This window comes from Neofelis nebulosa, chromosome 12, assembly GCF_028018385.1.
Source record: "Neofelis nebulosa isolate mNeoNeb1 chromosome 12, mNeoNeb1.pri, whole genome shotgun sequence".
NCBI classification, from domain to species: Eukaryota; Metazoa; Chordata; class Mammalia; order Carnivora; family Felidae; genus Neofelis; species Neofelis nebulosa.
Genome location: NC_080793.1, coordinates 35,430,464 through 35,451,208, shown reverse-complemented (window position 1 = coordinate 35,451,208; position 20,745 = coordinate 35,430,464). Strand labels below are relative to the sequence as shown.

General features: G+C 42.5%; 1 protein-coding gene across 7 annotated transcripts; it reads right to left on the bottom strand.

Annotated features, from left to right (window-relative positions):
- Positions 1–2,644: 2,644 nt before the first annotated feature.
- Positions 2,645–19,241, bottom strand: SLC25A51 (solute carrier family 25 member 51). Of its 7 annotated transcripts, none has more exons than XM_058694856.1 (5): positions 19,133–19,241; positions 15,633–15,716; positions 14,961–15,084; positions 11,519–11,560; positions 2,645–6,890 (listed from the first exon to the last, which is right to left on the bottom strand). In XM_058694856.1, exon 5 carries the CDS (start codon positions 6,847–6,849, stop codon positions 5,956–5,958), a length of 894 nt encoding a protein of 297 aa, XP_058550839.1. In that variant the 5' UTR covers positions 6,850–6,890; positions 11,519–11,560; positions 14,961–15,084; positions 15,633–15,716; positions 19,133–19,241; the 3' UTR covers positions 2,645–5,955. The 7 variants fall into 7 exon arrangements, with proteins under 7 accessions (XP_058550839.1, XP_058550842.1, XP_058550840.1 ...); XM_058694859.1 differs by lacking the exon at positions 19,133–19,241 and adding an exon at positions 18,535–18,557; XM_058694857.1 differs by lacking the exon at positions 11,519–11,560.
- Between the last annotated feature and the right edge of the window lie 1,504 nt (positions 19,242–20,745).

Genomic DNA, 20,745 nt, shown 5'->3' with positions numbered 1-20,745 from the left:
TTCCAAAGCTGCTTTTAGCCCAAGGGAAAGAAGGAAGCTACATACCAGGAGCCACCTATCAACTGTAGCTATGATGACCCTTGAAAGAGAAAGAAGTTCTCCCCTAGTGTCATATGAAACAAAAAGGTAGCATCTCCATGTAACTAAATGTATTCCCCATTTTTTAGTGTGTGCTTCAGATCAGGAGCAAGTCCTCCGCCTTACACAACCACAAGGAACTGCTAATAATGACTGGTTTCCCAAAGAGTACCTGAACTGAAACATTTTTTTTTTTTAATGTTTATTTTTAAGAGACAGAGACAGATCGCGAGTGGGGGAGGGGCAGTGAGAGGGAGACACAGAATCAGAAGCAGGCTCCAGGCTCTGAGCTGTCAGCACAGACCCTGATGCGGGGCTCAAACCCAGGAACCACCAGATCATGACCTGAGCCAAAGTCGGACGCTTAACTGACTGAGCCACCTGGGTGCCCTGAAACTTTTATTTCTGTTGGCCATGAAACTATAGAAATGCTTTGTGATTTGCTCTCAATTAAAACAAGTCACTGCCTTCGTGGCACTTCAACAGCAACAAAGCAGCAAGCAGTCAACAACACTATTTTAAGGAAATAATCATTAGGCTCATCATTCAGGCTTACACGTTACAGACTGAATGTTTGTGCCCCCCATCCTCCCAAAATTGTATGTTGAAGGCCTAACCCCCAATGTAACAGTACCTGGAGGTGGGGCTCTCAGGAGGTGACTAGGTTTAGATGAGCTCATTGAGGTTCCTTCTGCCACATGAGGACACAGTGAGAAGTCTGCACATCAAGAAGAGGCCTCTCACCAGGAACCATATCTGCCGGAACCTTGAGCTTGGACTTCCTAGTTTCGAGAACTGAAGATAGATAAATGTTTGTTGTTTAAGCCACTTAGTCTGTGGTATTTCACTATGGCAGCCCAAGCAGTGTAAAAGTTTCGTCCTTACACAACCTCCATGACCCATCAAGGAAGGAAAGTCAGACAGGATATTCCACAATGCTAGGGCACCTGGGTAGCTCAGTCAGTTGAGCATCCGACTTCGGCTCAGGTCATGATCTCACGGTTTGTGAGTTCGAACCCCATGTTGGGCTCTGTGCTGACTGCTCAGAGCCTGGAGCCTGCTTCAGATTCTGTGTCTCCCTCTCTCTCTCTGCCCCTCTCCCACTTGGCTCTGTCTCTGTCTCAAAATTACAAAAAAAAAAAAAAAAAAAAAAAAAGGCTATTCCAGAATGCCATGATCCTGAATATCCACATGTCCTTTTACTCTCTTGACTGATTCTTTACTGTTAATCAGAGCTCCACCAGGTGTCAGGCACTGGGCAGGACACTTGAAACAGGAAGCTATGGCAGAGCCCCCGCCTCATGTGGCTGCCATTCAAAAGGGGCAGGAAACATCAAATCATCACAGTCCAATTAAAACAATTAAGTGCTATGAAAAACAGGAACATGGTGGCACAAGAACAGAGAAGGGAAACCTGACTTAGTCCTGAAAGTGGGAGCCGGCTTCCCTGGGGAAGTGACGCTGGAGCAGAGATCTGAAGGCCTCAGCAGGAGTTACTGAGCCATCAGGGAAGGGTGCTGTGCTCAGGGCAGGGGAACGTGGCCTGGGCAGAGGCCGGAGGCTGCGAGAGCACCCAAGTTCCTGTGGAAGAAGGCTGGGACTGAGCAGGACCATGTTAGCCAGTGATGACAGGAAGGGAGGTGGGGAGGGGAGGGGGCCTGGATCTGTTCATCTAAAGAATTAGTCTTAAAGCAATATGCAGAATGGATTGAAGGAACAGAATTTAGAAAAAATCTTATTTTATCTTCAGTTTCTACTTCAAAATCAGATATGCTCACTGGAAAAAATGTCCCCATTGGAAATTTCAGATGCTAAATGAAGTTGGGTGCCCACCTCTTAGAGATCCGAAGCACCCTGCCCACACCTGGTCACACAGAGAAATGCGCTCAGTAGTCTAGAATAGCACCCCAGCAGCTGGGCTGAAACGGCATCGCATCACATGCCATGCACAACACCCCTTTTATCAGTTCGGAAGTTCAGAGTATATATAATGAATTCCAGCCCTAAACTGTAGTTTTAGAAACATTATGGCAATTGTTCCCCTTCCTAGTGGTCCTCACCAGGCAGCCGCGACTGTCCCTAGAGACGGGGAGCACCTGAAAATTTAATGCGTAAACAATGTAGCTAAAATAATTTCACAATCTCCTAACAGAATGGCGTAGCTGGGAAGTCAAACGTAGATATAAAAAACTCAAAACAGCACAAAGGTCCAGACTACTTAGCGTGGGGGTAGGTGTGACCTGAAGGCACATTATACCACAGAAATTACTGATAAGATGCATTTACTAAGCTTATACTTAGTAGGGAAAAGTTTATTTGAGAAAAACCATTTTAAAAAATATTTTGCAATTAAGCTATCTGGAAAATTAACTTATCTGGAACTCCTCTTGACCAAAGACGGATAAACGAAGGACTGTTCTACCTACAAAGTTAACAGGTGAAGGTGCTACAGTCAAAGCAGAGTGCTCAATGGTTAGCAACAGTGACAAGCCTGAACCACAGAAAAGCTGTGCCAATAACCCTAACCCAACCACAGTAGAAGACCAAATAGAATGGACTTAAAAAAAAAAAAACAAACAACTTTATTCCAAACAGAATTACCAAAAGAAGAATGTTAACTCGAACACATTTAACAGATTTCATTTAAACTCAGTCACAAAACTCAAAATATCAAACAAAAACAGTTTTGTGTGCTTAACCACTTTTCATCATGATACTTTAAAAAAAGGGACACGTGGAGAGTCCCCCACAATTTGGGAGTCACTTAGGCAAGCAAATATTTACTATTAAGCAAAAATGACAGTATTAAAAATGAAAAGTCCTCAAGTTTAAAGAGAATGCCTGTTCAAGTCTTTAATATGCATTTATATGCACATGAGAAAACAGTATCTTAATTTAAAGGAAATCAAGTCTGAGGGCTCACCCTTTCTTCACATGTGATGGCCTGTCTCGCCTTCATTTTGACTGCATACCCCTCACTACACAATTTCATCTGCGCTGACCTGCCATTTCCAGCAGTGTGATCGGCTGACCCGTTCCACACATCCTGTGTGCCACCCACGATTCCCTTACATGTTTGCACAGCACTAGAGCGGAGTATTACCCCTGTCATCGAGCTAGGAAAGTTCAGGTCTCCAAAGATGATTCTATATACACAATTCTGTTTTATTGCACAGTTTACAATATACAGCAGGTAATTACATAACCAACCATAAGGTAAGAAGAATATTGATTATTGAGACAAAAACATCAACTGTCTCCAACCACAAACGAAACAAAGACACACAAACCTGCCACCATATAAAGGTGGCGTTCACTCTGTGATGCAGTCCTAAGGGCTCATACCACTCCTAAGTGTGTTAAATACAGAATCCGTAACATATTCCTGGTGGCATCAGAGCTGAAGTATGGGAGGCAGAACCAGAAGGGCCCTGTGCTCATAAGGCATCTGTGCCACCTATGTAACAAAAAGGCCACTTTTAAAGCTCTTCAGATAGTTACTCAATCATGTTTGCCTTTTCAAAATTATTACTAGTTCATACTGAAGATAAAAAAGCAATAGTTAGAATCTCTTATTAATAACACTTTGACTTCTTTGAAAGTTCAGACAAAGCTGTTGGCTACCACAAGCAAGTTCTGCTGAATTTTGTCAAATTTAAAAGGTCTATAGGACAACACGAAACCATCCCTGGTAATGTATTTGCAGTTTGGTCTTCAGAAGCTGTAAAAAGTGACAAAGAAATCCAAATATATTAGGAGTTAAAACCATTAAAAATATTTATTGTTTTTAAATGCCACAAGTTTGAGACTGCAGAAACCAAAGCATCCCCCTTTCAAATTCTCACTTGACTTCTATTTCACAAAAGTGCTTCAGAACTTGGTTATCCATCACCTTACTGGAGTGTATAGACAAAAGGAAGCCCATTCCCAGAGCATGGCCCCAGGCTGACTCACCTGCCACACGCTGAGCACCTACACACACTGTCAGTGCTCCAGCACCAGTGCCTTTGTCATTCATGCCCCCAAATTCAACCCGCTTCAAAGCCAGACTCCATTCAATAAGCCAAAGATGCTACTCACGTTTATTCGGTGTCAAATCCTTGTTTTCTGAAATCCTCACATCTGCATCTTGGTTTTCAAAGTAAACTGCCATTTCCAACACAACATTTTCAAACAGGGCTGTTGTAAAGCTACTGGGCCTCATTACTGCCTGGCAAATGCTTGATAATGCTTCCCAATCCTTTAAGGTTGGAAGGATGCTTATGTGACCAGCCATATTGCATTTAGAAGTAAACATCTCTTTTGGACTATCTGCCCAGAAACTGAGTAAACTACCAGCTGAGACCCTGATTTTGTTTTGGTCAGTGTATGCACATATTCATATGCAGTTACCCAGAATGAGGAAAAACTGGTAATAAGAAACTTAACTACTCTGCCATGTCAGACGCTGGCAAGCAATCTTAACTACATATTTACAGATGGGGATTTTTAAAAGATTGATAAACCACTTTTCTAGGATGTTTCAGGTTTTATTAGTTATTCAATTGGTAAATAGGAGGCATTTTGCCTTACTGATCAGGGCAAAAGATTTTAAAATCTGATTCCTTCAACAAGTTTTTCTCTGTTATGTAGGGGATGAGTATGCTATCCAGCTATTACCAACTTCTAGCATTTAAAATTAACCTTCTAAATATCTTGATTTAGATTTTATCACCTCAAATGGCTTTAATGATAAAATGGTAAAACCTGGGTTCCCAAAATGTAAAAATCCTAATAGAAGTCTCCATTTCCAAGAGTAAAATAAAAAAGACAACTAACACTCTGGAGTGAAAGCTATCCTGAGGTTTTTTTTTTTTCTCTTCTGTAACACTTAGAAACCAGGAGGGAAAAATCTAGAGTCCCATTAACAGACTTCCAAAATTCAATATTATGCAAGTATTTATCTTTTTTTTTTTTTTAAGGAGAGTTCAAGAGAACAGGATACTTGAATATGAGAAACTAGGACTCAAAGTGAAAATATTCCCCAAACTCCTAAAGCTCTTCACTAAGTTGGCAACAAAGAACTAAACTAACCAGAGTTTGATCCATACGCAATTCATGTGAAATTTCTTCACAGGATCAAACACCTGTGACGAAATGTAAGTCTCCCCATCTTTTGGCAATGAAATAAGTGAAATTAACATAAGGGCATTCGAAGGGTTTAAGGTCACATTCAGAACTAAACAACACTTTCCAACTCAGAAAGCAAAATGGGAGCTTTCACCTGCTGCTTGGGTCTGCCCTACTGTGCCTGAATAGTCTGGATGATGACCATCCCAACATGTACTTAGTTTCAAAACTAACACAAACAATTTATCATGAAAAGCCTACACCTAATAAGCTGTTTTTCTCTTCTCTGTCCTACCACATTATATGCTTATGTTTAACGAACACTACCCTTTGCAACTCCTAAAAGCAGAGAAGAAATGGAGTAAGAGAAGAAAGCCTGAGAATTCACAGGGCTCTAAGAGCCTTTTCTCTGGCTGGTCATGGCCACTGATGTTTCAATACAGAAGGTTTAAAGACTTTTGGAGAAAAGAACCATATCTTGGCTATTAGCTTTCCTTGTCAAAAGCCATCAGATAGATCGCTATTAACCAGGCAATTAGCCTAAAGTTCTTAGATAATGATTACAAAACAAAACCAAAAACCCCTTAAATTTTCCTATTAGAACCTTTTATTCTGAATTTGTTGGTGCTGAAGGAAAACAGCTCTGCCCCATAATTCATTGTGCCCTGAACTTACGACAACCTGTATTTGGTCAATTAGGAACAAAGCCAAACTACATTCTTCTTAGGTCTATGCAGTTAATAAATGGCACTTAACTGATGGTTTCTTTCAAATCATCTTTAACAAGAACTCGTAAGTCGCATTGATTATACCCCAAGAGATGAGGGACCGATGGTAATTCAGGTGAGCACCTCTGAAAAGATTTGTCAGCTTTCTGTCTCGTTCTAGCCAGATTTTTTGGAACACCTTGGGAGAAGACTGAAACTCTCCACCAATCTGAGACTGCATGCGAGTTTTTACAACATTAACTGGAAAAAACAAGATTCCCAACATGGCACCCAACAGACCTCCACAGATAAAATCATTGACCAAATGAGCGCTGTGGGTGGTTGCGGTAGGGAGATGCTCCTTAATGGGGCCACGAAGGCCAAAGAAAAGGACATTGCTGAATCCATTACGGAAAAGAACAGGTACCAAGCCTCGATAATATTCTCTTATTCCATGGCATCTGAGTGCCTTGAAAGCCTGGTAAGTGTTTGTAAATTTGTCATGATGCCTGTGGTCTTGAAGCAATGTCTGAACTCTTTCCAACGGAGTAAAAATTGCTTCTGTTGTCCCTGCAAGTACCGCTGCCACACTACGGGTTGCAAACTCAGGGGGACTGATGTGCTTCCGGAGAAGACAGGATAAGTCCTCATACAGACCGAACATAAGCGCCAGCGTGGTGGTCTTCTGCAACAGTGGGGGAAGGATTCCGCGGTATAAGTTTCGAAAGCCATCCCTCCTCAGCTGAAGCACTGCGTCCCGGGTTTTGATTCCGTACAGCTGCTGCCGAAAGAGCACCTTCTGAATGGGAAATGTGATTGCTACATTGTTGAAAGCTGCACAGCAGCCGCACAGATAATGCTTCATTTCACCTACATGTGCAATGTGAGGTGACAGGTCTTGTTTGGAAGATGTCAGGATGGGCGGCCTCTTTTCATGAGCTTCTGAATCCACCATGTTGCTTAAGATCTTTCTTCTTCATGAAGGATATTTTTAACCTACAAATAAGAAAATGACAATAGGTAACCATTATATATAGGGCTAAACATGTGCAACTATTCCTTGACCCTTTAACTTCTGTAACACTATTACGTTTCCCTTTTAGACTGGATGAGTAGTTGGTACAGTACTTGCCGAGGGCCCCTGGAGGTCCCGGACACCCTTGCAGGGGTCCACAAGGTCTTTCCTTTTCCAGCCGCTTATCTGTGGGAAGTGGGATTTTCTGCTTATACTTCAACTAGAACAACTTCTCACAAAAGACACAAAGTAGACGCAGAGATGAGACTCCACCCACCTTTTATGCCCTCTCTTTTACACAGACCTGCAATACCGTCAAACACTCTCTCATTAAGTTTTTTTGGAAAACAGTTATTTTTCATGAAAACATGTTACCATATTAACGTGCAATGGGTTTACCATTGATATTTTATTTTTTTTTAAATTTTTTTTTCAACGTTTTTTATTTATTTTTGGGACAGAGAGAGACAGAGCATGAACGGGGGAGGCGCAGAGAGAGAGAGGGAGACACAGAATCGGAAACAGGCTCCAGGCTCCGAGCCATCAGCCCAGAGCCTGACGCGGGGCTCGAACTCACGGACTGCGAGATCGTGACCTGGCTGAAGTCGGACGCTTAACCGGTTGACTGCGCCACCCAGGCGCCCCACCATTGATATTTTAAAGTGAATATTTAAAAATTTTGTTTTTGTTTCTAAGACCATAAATAACTAACCCACATACATAAGCACTCACATAAATAATCCACATAAATAGGGCCCACAATAATTTTTAAGCATAAAGGGGTCCTGAGACACCAAAAAGTTTGAGAACTCCTGGACTAGTTCACATGTGCCGTAAACTACATAATGGTACATACCATTATCGTTCTGAAAAAAATTCAAAGTCCTCCATTGAGAAATAAAATATCAAATCACGCATTCATTCTGTTCACTAACACTTACTTATTGGTGTCTAATCTGAACTAGGCCCTCTACAAATTGCTAGTGATTCAAAAGCAAGAACTCATGGGTTGCCTGGCTGGCTCAGTCAGTAGAGCATCTGACTCCTGATCTCAGGGTGGGAAGTTCAAGCCCCACAGTGGGCATGGAGCCTAACTTAAAAAAACAAACAAAACCATAACCAAACAAACAAAGCAAGGAGCTCACAATTTAACAGGAGACTGCCAAGGAAAACAAATACACCAGAGCATAAATACCTTGCTACAGATAAGGGACACTGAGCATGCACTTTGGGAGGTAGAGGCTGGAAGAACAGGGTCATGGAAGGCCTGCAGATATGTACTATACACTGCATTTTCACGTATTTAATTCTCAAAACAATTCCATCAAGTAAACATTATTTTCCAAGTTTTACCAATGAAATAACCAATATTCTTCTTTGTCTGAGGTACGGAAAGTAACTGGTGAAGCTGGCATCCTAAGTCTGATTCCAGAGTTCATGCTCCCGCTATCATACCACAGGATAGCAAGGACTTTGGGAGGCTGCCCTGGACAAAAAGTGGCTATATATGACTGCTGAAGAAGATGTGAAGCCTAAATATAAAGGCTTAGCCCACTGAGTAAAACTAAGGTAAGGCCCTCCCTCAAGAACGCAATTGCTTCCTTAAAGTGGCAAGACCACCCCAGTCATTTAAGTCTGATTTTCCCAAAAGGATCCAGATAGTTGGATCATCCAGAACAAACCCACAGCCCAGAAATAATCTTCACTGGGGAACTAGATGGCAATTTTATGTTTTATATTAACAGGCTAAAAAAAATTTTTTTTAAATACTTTATTTTTTTAAGCGATCTCTGTACCCAACATGGGGCTGAAACTCATAACCCCAAGAACAAAAAGTTGCATGTTCCACCGACTGAGTCAGCCAGGCCCCTCCACAGGCAAAATACTTTTCAATTGGTTTTAATTCCTCAACAGTATGAGACCACATTTATGAGGCTAGTCAACAAACCATTAAATAACCCAATTAAAAAATAAGCAAAGGACTTGAACCAGCGATTTCTCCAAAGGAGATATAAAAAAAGATAGAGGAGACTCCACCCATCTTTCAAGCCAGGTGTGAGAGATACCTACAAAACTGTGGAACATACTCAGATGCCAGCAGGCATATGAAAAGATGCTTGACATCTAAATCATCAGAGAAATGCAAATCAAAACCACAATGAGATCATCTCACCCATTAGGATGGCTACTCTTCAAAAAACCTCAGAAAGTAAGTGTGGGTAGAGCTGCGAACCCCTGTGCACTGCTGGTGGGAATGCAATATGCTGTAGCCACTAAACCAGTATGGCATTTCTCCAAAAAATTAAAAACAGAACATAGGAGTCAGCAGTCCCACTTCTAGGTATGTATCCTTAAGAACTGAAAGCCAGTTCCAAGAGGTATGCACATATCCACACCCACAGCAGGGCTATTCACAACAGACAGACAAAGCAGCAGCACAATGTCCACTGATGAATGGTAAACAAGATGTGGTGCATACATATGATGGACTACTACGTGGCATTAAAAAGGAAGGAAATCTTGTCAATCTTGTCACATGCTACTACATATTAAAAAAAAAAGTCAGAAAAAGACAAATATATATATTTATATAAGTGATTCCACTTATATAAAGTAGTCAAATTCAGAGAGACAAAGTAGAATGTTGGTCAGCAGGGGCTTGGGGAAGGGGGAACACGGAGTTACTACTTAATGGGCATAGATTCCGTTCTGTTAGACGATAAAGTTCTGGAGATTTGTTCTGTAACAGTATAAATATACTTAACATTATTGAACTGTACACTTAAAATTGCTTACAATAGATTTCATAATGTGTTTTTTACCACACACATAAAAACACTACATGTAAGGATTTTAATGGTAAATAAATAAAAAAACAAACTGGCTAGATAAAAAAAAAAAAAAAAGACCTAGATGGTTTAACTGTTTATTCATTCTGGAGAGAAAAAGAGTGCGAGCAGGGGAGGGGCAGAGAGAGGGAGACACAGAATCCGAGGCAGGCTCCAGGCTCTGAGTTGTCAGCACAGAGCCCTGTGCGGGGCTCGAACCCATCAACTGTGAGATCATGACCTGAGCCGAAGTCAGACAGCTAACCAACTGAGCCACCCAGGTGACCCTCTTTTCTATATTTTTTCAAGTTAAATTTGTGTCAATCTATTCAACTGTTTTCAAAAGATAAGATGACAATAATGAAGCTCTAATTAGAGTAACAAAAAGCCAACAGTGACAGACCAATGAGACAAAGTTTCAAAGTAAGCAAATTACTATATCTCTCTGAGGATCAGTTTCCACACTTACAACTGAAGCCAATGTCATCTGCCATGCACAATCCAAGTGAAAGTCAACTAAAGAGTCTTAACCCCAATGCTGGGGACACAGTGAACAATGCACTGAGGGTCTAGTCAACAAATGTCAGCCTTCCCACTGGTTTCCTCCCTAAATTTTTAATAACAATGTTTTTTGTGTTTGTTTCATTCAGACTTCTAGGAGAACACTGTCAAGATGACTTTACTTTTGTTGGGAAGTTCTTCTTTACTGATTTTAGCATACTATGAAAATTAAATTCTTAGCATTTAAAATAAACTCTTAGCATACTATGAAAATTAAATTCAACCAACTTATGCAATTCCTTCCACATTCAGGCACTGCCCTACGTGTCAGAGACTAGAAATAAGCAAGAACCCTGGCCTCAGGGCAGATAAGACATGCAGACAATTAGACTGCAGTGTGATGAATGCCAAGTGCAGAAATAGACACAAGGTACATAAAGGCCCCACAGAGGAAGGGGTCATCATTAACTAGCAGTCTGACAGGGCAGGACAGGACATGTGGGCAAATAGGGTGAAGCACCTTCAGCCAAAGAAGGCAGCACAGGCTAAGGTGTAGGTCCTGTGTCAAAGGAGCAGCAGTATCACATTCTGGAGGAATTATTCCAGTATGTTCTGCTAGAGCACCGTGTGGGTAGAAGATGGGTGGGTGGCAGTGGAAAGAGAAACAGGCTTGGACCGGTATTATCAGAGACCCTCAGGAAGATTCCAAGACCCTCTGACACTACGGAGTACGATTTTTCCCTTTCTCATGTGAAGCAAATGGAAAACAAGCTATTTTCCTTTACTAGCATCTGTGTCCTCTTCCCATGAGATAGACTACACTAAAAAGAAAATGTAACACTGAACCTTTGGCCCAAAGTCTCTTTGTTTTGGAGTTCCAGTTGGCTTGCTCCATGCTTCTATTAGAAAAGATAAACTTGCCCTCAGCTGAGAAAAACCGTGACACCACTGCAGGCCCAAACTCTGCCATTAAGGAAGGTCCTAAAAGGGGTCAGGAAACTTTTCTTGCCACGAAATCCCCTGGTTACACTGACAGAAAATGACAGTGCCAGGGGGACAATCTTTCACTGTCACCCACAGGGGAGCCACACCATCCCCCTCAGGCAGGGGCACTGCAAGGAGCGGAAATGCATCTGAATGCTGCTTAGCTACATGGTCTATCCATTTCAAGGGGCAGTAAAATCTGTTCCACTGCAATGTAAATACAGTAAGGCCTGGTTCAGAGAGAGGAATTATTTCTAATTTTGGCAAGTATGAAAACAGTTAAACTATGAAGTCACCTGTATGTTCGACAGAGAGAGGCTACATTCCTTGGAGTTGGGCTGCTTGTAGATCCAATAAAACAACAAATGAATCATTTAAATGGAAATTCACAAAAGAAACACGTATTAATTTTTAGGGAAAAAAGTACACATTAGAAATTCAACATTTAAAAAAAACTTTTTTTTTTTTTTTTTAAAGAGAAAATAAAGTTGTAAATAAACTAAACAGACAGACGTCTTTCTGCTCCAGGCTCGCTGCCCTGGCTCAGGGCTCTTCAGGCTTGCCTAACTCACACCAGAGCCTCTTTACTAGTCAGCCTGCCACTAGTGATACAATGCATTCTGGAATTTTCTAACAACAGCAGAGATACCCCAGTATTTTGGATAATTGCATAGCATTCTAACAACTGGATGTATTAAATATCATTTATTCTATCTCCTATTTTAGTCCCTGTTTTTTTGTTTAGGTTTGCTTTTTTTTTTTTTAAAGATTGATTCATTGGGCCGCCTTGTACATACACCTTGCTTGGGTGAACTCTCACAAGGTTGTCTGTAGGGTAAATGTTTAGAATGGGATTGCTGGCTCAAATACTACTTGATAGCTACTCCCAATTGCCTCAGAAAAATTATGATTTACACCTTAAATTACATGTATGCCAGTACCAGTTCTGATACCATTTCCAGCAGCAGGTATTAATTGTAATTTCTGCCTATCTGATGGGTAAAGAAAAACCCTTCATTTTGTCATTAAAATTTTTTTAACGTTTTATTTATTTTTGGGAGAGAGAGAGAAGAGAGCGTGTGAGGAGGGGAGGGGCAGAGAGGGAAACAGAGGATACAAAGCAGGCCCTGTGCTGACAGCCGGAAGCTTGATGCGAGGCTTGAACTCACAAACCGCAAGATCGTAACCTGAGCCGAAGTGAGACGCTTATCCGACTGAGCCACCCAGGTGCCTGTCATTTAAAATTTCTGATTAAAATATAGCACTTTTTATTTTTGACCATTTGGATTTACTATAAATTTTCACGATACCCATTTTCTTGTACACAGAAAAAAATTTTCTGATTTGTAAAATCCTTTTATATATAAAGAAGTCCATCCTAGTTAAATTTATCAAATTGCAGCAAATACTTTCTCTGTTTTATCTTTTTTGTGGTGCTGAAGTTCTCAATTTGGATATTAAATCTATTCATCTTGGCTTCTAGGTTTTGTAATGTCCTCAGAAGGCCATCATTACTCTAAAATTATGAACAAGTAACCCACAGCTGCTCTCCTCTATAGCTTTATCATCCATCCATACTGTGATCTGTCAAACGACACAGTAAGGCCTGAGGCAGAGAAGAGATGCCTCTGGAAGTGACTGGTGAGCATAAACTAAATGCTCATAGGCATGTGCACGGTCCCTCCGCACTCGCTCTGCCCCGGGAGCAGCACAAGCACTTCTCTCGCGCCAACCTGCTCTGACCCACTATGGCGGCAGGACACGTGTCACCATCTGGTAGGGCTTCCCCATACTCTAAGAATTCTCGGCTTTCTGGCTCTCACGCTTTTCCTGGTAAACTTTTTTTTTCCATATAGATACTGAAATTTGTGTCTAGTTTATCTTTTTGGTTGCTATTATGAATGTGCTGATTCCCTCCAATTAATTTTCAGACTGCTTTTTGTCTGCATACAAAAAAAGCTACCAATTTTTGTGTATTAAGGTCAGAACCAGCCAATTTACTGAATCCTCTCGCAACTTCTCAGTTTTCTGGACTGGATTTGATTCAGCTTCCACCATATAAAATACCACAAATTATTTTTATTTCTCCTCTATATGTCTTTTTTCTATCTTATTAGACTCACAAATACTTCCTGAACAAAATTATGGTAATAGTGAATGTCCTTATTATTTAATGTTTAGTTTTGAGAGACAGACTGACAGATACAGCATGAACAGGGGAGGGGCAGAGAGAGAGGGAGACACAGAATCTGAAGCAGGCTCCAGGCTCCAACCTGTCAGCACAGAATCTGACATGGGGCTCACACTCGCGAACCGCAAGATCATGACCTGAGCCGAAGTTGGACACTTAACTTACTGAGCCACCCAGGCGCCCCATGTATTTTTTTTAATGTTTATTTGAGGGGGAGGGAGGGAATCCCAAGCAGTTGTGCTGCCAGTGCAGAGCCCAACAAGGAGGTCTATCTCACGAACCGTGAGATCATGACCTGAACCGAAATCAAGAGTCGGATGCTAAACCAGCTGAGCTACCCAGGCACTCCTCTTTATATTTTTCTTGACATTTCTGGGAACTTTGCTAGGAATTAATGTTAAATATGACACTGGTTTTTTGGTGTGAGAGATAAGAAGTTGTCATCAGAGTATTCATAATCTAAGTCCTAGCAGTTTACAGGGAACAGATCATCATGACACAAAAATGTTTGATTAACTGGCCCCTATAACATCTGCACCCACTCAAGTAAACTTCTCTGTCATCTCTCCCTACCCAGCTTTAGGATTGTGCTGCAAACATGGAGTGAAGCATGCCTTTCCAACACTACCACATTTCATCAAATTACATTAAAAACCCCAACACTTCATCCTGCATTCATCCTAAGAACTGTATCTTTAATTATAACTTAAGCCCTTTTACCTCACTATTTACTAGGAAATTATGTTTCCCATTAAAACTGGATTCCACTTTTCTAGTACTAATGATCAACTGGTAAGGGCTTAGAGGATTTTCAAACATGGGAAAGGAATATATTTATTCCTGTTTTACTGAAATTCAACCACCCTCAACCCTTCCCACCACCACTAAATCAGGAACTTTGGTCAAACGCTTTCAGGGAGCTACTGAGATGATCATATGAATACAAGAGACAGAGCCAGTATAACATTTAAGAGCTGCAGCTTACAGCCCGGGGTCAGATACTGGCTCTACCACATACCCACTGTGTGACCTTCAGCAAGTTCCTCAAGGTCTCTATGGCTTAATTTCCACATTTATAAAATAGGGATGTTACCTACTTTACAGGTTGGCTCAATTAATTGTGTTACTGCATGTAAAGTATCCAGGAGAGTAGTCCAGAGCACCAGAGGTGCTCAACATGGATGAACTATTATTACTGTTCCTCTCTGATGGGTTAATGTTAGCATATTTCTTGTTAATTACTTGCCCTTGTAATATGGGAATGAATCCTCTTTGGAAATGATGAAATGTTTTTTTTAAATGTATCACTAGATACATTTGCTAACGTATCACTAAATGTATCGCTAGATACCATTTGCTAATATTTTAAAATTTCACATCATGAGAACATACCAAGTTTTCAATTTTAGTACCTTCTTCAGGCCAAGTTCAGGCATCAATGTTCCACTGGCTTTGTAAAAAGAATCTGTCACTTTTCCTTCCTTATGCTGGTGAACAATTTAAATCTTATCAAAATTATCTGTTCCTTGAAAGTTAAAACAATTCACCTGTAACATCATCTGAGCCTGGTGTTTTGGGGGATGGTAGCTTTTTGGTAACTTTCTCAATTTCTTCCATTGTTACTGGTCTGTTAGGTTCTTTCTTCTGGAGTCATTTTGGTAACTGGATTCCCTTTAAAAAAAAAAATCTGGTTTATTTATATAGTCTTATATAGTACTTGCTGTTTTTAAAAAAATACTTCTAGTCTTGAGCAGGGCATGCAGTTTATCAAATTTACATTCCCCCATCTCAGCAAAAAAAAAAACAAGCTCTCAGATTTACCAGTTTTACTATTTTTCAGTTGTTAAATGTTTTTCCTCTTTATCTCTTTTCTCTTGTTTTATCTAGGCTTATTGTATTCTAATTTCTCAAGTTAGATGGGATTATTCACACCCAGCTACAGAATCCAAGCCTGTTTTAGCTTTGCCTGTCTCACATCCTCTATTTATGCATCTTTCTTGTGGCCTACAGTAAAGACAAGGACAGATCTCAGTATCTGGCAGTCGTCCTCCAGTCACAAAAGATTTGACGATAAATACACCCTGAAGCTGACCTTGATTAGTGGGAGAACAAAGCAGCAGCAGTTGCTGCTGCGGCAGCGGCAAAACAAGCTGAGTATATGAAGTCCATTACTAAGTTTTTTGACCACAGCAGGACAAAGGGAAGAGATGTATACAAACCTGAAATATCCAGGCTCCATGACAATCTCGCCACAGAAAGAATAATAAAATAGCCATTGGCAGCCATCTTTCTGCTAGATCATGCTGAAATGCAGGGGGAAAGGGAAAGAAACAGAGAACTTAAAATGGGTAAAGAAATGTTTTTTAAAAGTCCCTGTTTTGTCCTGAAATTTTGGTCCATCCTGGGGAAACAGGATCTTCTAGCACAGATATGAGAAGCCATAGCTCTGGTATCTAGCTACAGCCTCCCTGATTTGATGACTACATTGTTATGATTTGCTTTTCTGTTAAAGCATTTTTGCTAAAAGCCATACAGACTTCCTCCTTCCTCCGTAGCAGTACTTCAGTCTTTGTATAGTATAGCATCATGCCATGCAGCATTTGAAAACTCAGTATTTTTTTTTAAGATTTTATTTTATTTTTTAAGTAATCTCTACATCCCATGTGGGGCTCGAACCCATAATTTTGAGATCAAGGGTCTCACGCTCCACTCACTGAGCCTGACTGGTGCCTCAAAGACTCCATTTTTAAAACCATTAACCTGTTGCTGACTTTATTATGCTAATTCCTATTTCAATAGCTGTTTCCCTGAATTCAGGATACAAGTGCTTGTATAGGACAGCTTTCCATCATGCATTATTTTTGTGGGTATTTTATATGACTTGGGGAGAACTGAAAAAAGAAAACCCACAGCTTTTTAATTTGTTTAAAACACACCTTCTGCCTCATACATTTTGTGCTTTTAACCAGTTAAAGAAACCAATGGCATTTTAGTTAAAAAAAGAAAAAGTCTAAAGATGGTTGAGAAGTTTGTCAGGGTACAGAGTTTAATAATTATTAATCACTTAGTCTTCTCCATCATTACTTCTTACTGTTTTAGCTGACAGATGTGAATTTAAAAATTTGTAAGTACTACACTCGCCAATCTAGGATCAACCAACATTTTAAAAACTTAGCATACAAATGCTTTATATCTATGTAAAACTTTGCTCTTCTTCCGTCTCAGGACTAAGAATACTCAGATTAATGTATAGATTACATAATATACTGTGACAACTTATGAATGTAGAAAATTTCATTTAAATAAATACATAACAGACTTGAAATTCTACAGTCACCACCTACAAGCTGTTTAACAATCTATTGTTCCTTGATAATACAAACCAAGTTATTTGTACACCTGACTAACCAAATTTTGTCCATATTCACTTTTAGTTTTGACTGGAATGATTTTTTCTTTTTTTTAATATTTTGAGAGAGAGACAGAGAGCGCGCGTGTGAGTGTGCAACAGTTTGCACGGGGGAGGGGCAGAGAGAGGGAGGGAGACACAGAATCTGAAATAGGCTCTGAGCTGTTGGAACAGAGCCCACACGGGGCTCCAACCCTAAGCCGGTGAGATCATGACCTGAGCCCAAGTCAAATGCTTAACCTCCTAGGCCAGCCAGGGACCCCTGGAATGATTTACGTTCTAAATTTGCAAATTAAAGTTACTTCATCTAGTTTGTCACAGCTCTTTGTAATAATGGAGACTGTTATTAAACAAACAGTAAACTGTGGCTCATAGAAGTGAGTCGCTTACTGACCACTGTATTTAACTATTTTAAGATATTTTAAGAACATCACTCTACATTTAGAGTATCAAATTAACAGGGCTGGATATAGAAAAAGGAAGGTAATGAAACCCTCCTAGACTTCATAGATTTAAAACTTTCCCTCTAAATTTTAACTTCCTGAGACTGATGTCTTCAAAGAAACCAGATGCACATGGGAAAAGAAATAAAACTAAAGCTTTCCCTCTAGTTTCATCCTACACACCAGAATGGTATGAATAGGTTCCTAATTTAGCAACAGAAGGATGGGGTGCACAGTATTCTGTGAAAATGGAGTTTAGAATTTTACAATGTTTATCTATATTGCAAACATGGCTCAATTTCTTTACTAAACTAACCTCTATACTTCAATTCCTTAACATGGATAATTCTGTGCAATTTACTGCAAAACTTAACAAAATTTTATCCTATTTGCTACCTAAAACACTCAACCTATCTGATCAATAATAGGAAGCACAGTTAACAAGCTGACTTTCAAGCAACAAGTGTGAAACTTTTGCTGCACAACCCAACAGTGTAAAGTCTACTCACTGTAATTTACAGCCCACACGGATAAACAAGATCCAGATATGATCCCAGCACAAAGGTCTTTGTGCAAAAAGTGGGGGGAAGGCAAGTGTAATTCTCAAAGGATGTGAACTCCCACAAGTCAGCAGGTCTGAGTCAGCATTCAGAACCAGATCGGTCTGGGTGGGTTCCAGTCCTAGTTATGACAGTATCTTGCTAGAATACACATAGCAACGTCCCTAATTTAAAAATCCAATTCTCTAAGCTTACTTTATCAAAGGAGAAACCAAATACCTCCGGTCAGCAGTAACAGCTTAGTGCATTTAAAGAAAAAATCATAAGCGTGACTCCAGATCCAAAGTGCCTAACCTGTGCTTTGGAACCACTAGGGGACCTGACCAGTTCTGGCACCTTTTGATTTTACTGAATCCCTTTCCAAGCAAAGGCGGAGGAGCCTCGAACCCGCAAGGTCACTACGCATATACCTTCAGGGCTTGTTTCACTGCTGACAAGAGAAACCAAGGGTGGGAATTAAGACCAGCTGTGTATAGCTGACGGGGCAAAATAAAGGTTAAGTGTAAAGGGTAAATACAGCTGAGGCACCGACATGTTCCCCCTACCTAAGCTCAGTGCTAAATAATCGCTACAGAGATTCAGAATGAACATCGCCCGCCTGCCAGCTTCTCCCCCCCCCACCCCGAAAGCCTTGTACAAATGAGTTTCCCACAACGCAATGCAACATGGTGTCGCAGAAGAAGCACTGCCTAACTGTAGCTGAATTTACCGCCCTCTGAACGTCCATATCCCCAATCTGGCGTAAGGGGGAGGGGTGGAAATTGGGCAGGATCACCGAAGGCCCTTCCGTCTCTGACAGTCAACAGGCTCCGGAGGCCCGGAATCCCAAACCCCGAGGAGCTGGGGCCCTTCCGACGTCCCAGCGCCGCCAGCGCTGCTCTCCCCGGGCGCAGCGGGCCCCTCCCCGCCCTACGGTTTGTGCGCGGCGTGAGGCACCTCCCCGGCAGAGGCGCGTCCGAAAGAACGCAGTCTCCCTCGCCGGAAAGGCTCGCTCCGGCAGCCAGATGGCACCCCCCCGCCCCGCGAAGCCCTGCGAAGTCGGAGGGCCAGCGGGAGAGCCGGGAGCCGCGTGGGCGCGGAACCGACCCTTCGCGCGCGCGGCGCCTCCTCCGGCTCCTGCGGCTTCGGGCCCCACCCGGGAGGGCGCGCGGGAGCGACTCAGCGCGCAGAGAGGGGTGGGCCCCAGGGGCTGCGCCAGAGGGCCCGCGCAGGGCGACCTCCTCAGACCGTCCTTCGTGCTTCCGCTGTTTCAACCCACAGGCCGGGGGAAGGCCCGTGCTGCCCACTCGCCGGCCTCCTGCACTCACCCATTGCAGCGGGCGTCCGGCTCCGCGCGGTAGCCGCCAGCCCGCAGGACGGCTAGCCGGCGAGCCAGCGGCCGCGCAGGCGCAGGCCGTGACCGACCCGGCGCGCGGGGCGTGGCCTGACGCGCTCGACGCCGCCGGAGCCCGATCACGTGAGGCAGTCGCAGCCGCGCGGCCCCTCCCTAAAGCCGCGGAGAGTCAGGTGACACCGCACAAGTACTCTTGGCACCCGCAGGGCAGGTGTAGGGTCATCCACCACACCTGTCGTAAGGCACTGGGTCTCTACTAGCGAGAACACCGTTGCCTTGGCGCCACTCGGTGGCCTTGCCGTGCCACGAGAAGCCAGCGCGTTCTCCCGCGTCCAGTCTGGGGGAGGGCCGGTGGGCATTGACAGTTGTGGGTGGCAAGCGCTGAAAGTGCCCCGCCTGGCTCCCCTCTGTAGCCTCGGTTAGATTTCATGACACCCTCCCAGGGGCCTTTCGTCAGCTACCGATGCCTCAGGCCACAGAGGAACACCTGTGTGTGCTTTAGGACATACAGATCACGCTTAAACTGTTCCCTCAGACAACTGCAGGTCTCGGATTCTACTGCACCTGGAGATAGGAGGCTTAAGTAGAGTAATAGCCTTGTCACTTTTGGGAGCGACCCTGGACAAGTCACTGGTTCCTAAGCGCCAAATCCCTGTCCGAAAAGTAATGCCTGCCTTGTGTGCATCTTTTGGCTGTTGTAAGAATCACTACGAATTATGACCTGACTCTGACTTGTAAACTGGAAGGCAACACAACAGGTGTGAGGGGTTGAAGGAAACGTGAAAAGTCAGCCAGGAGAGGAGAAGCACTTCTGGAGGCTGCTGAAATACGCGGGAAGGATGTGGGTTAGTCCAAGAGGCCACTTCCACTGGGTGGAAGCATCAGTCAGGGATTAGCTCTCGGTGGGTGGATTTCCCTGCCCACTTGTCCAGAGTGCGCTTTGTAACTATCAACTCCAAAATTTTGTCTGGTCTGCTTGAGCTGGCTGTTTAACTGCTGCTTGGGATGTAGGAGACCGTGCCACCTAATTTCAGCAAACTCTTCTGAGATACCTGCTGTGTGCCATTGTTCATGCCCAAGCCCCCTGGGGGAACTTAGAATCTAATGAAGGGTGTAAAGACAAAGGACTCTGGAAATTCAGAAGCATGAGGGCCTTTTCCCCTTGAGAGAGAACGAGGGATGGCTTCAGACGGTAGGAGGTGTTTGAGCTGGGCCTGGGTTGAATGACTGGAATTTGGACTAGTGGAGAAAGTCACAGTAGCAGAAGACCGTAAAGGTCAGGTGGCAGGGTCTGATAGGCAAATCTTGACTGTCAGACACAGGCATTTGGCATCTAATTAGTGCGTGGGGTTAGATTTGGGGCTCCACGGGATGATGACAAGGCCACACACTGGTTTGAAATGATAAATCGGGCAACAGTTGGGGCAGGGCATTCAACTCAAAATTCTGTTTGCCCCGTCTTGTGTGAATTTCTGTTCAGATGTATTATTTGAAAAATAAATCAGGCAGGCATCTAGCGTTTTCAGAAGCATGAATAATTCATTTCAGATTAGGATGGAGTTAGTCTCCTGTGGTAAAACCTAAAGA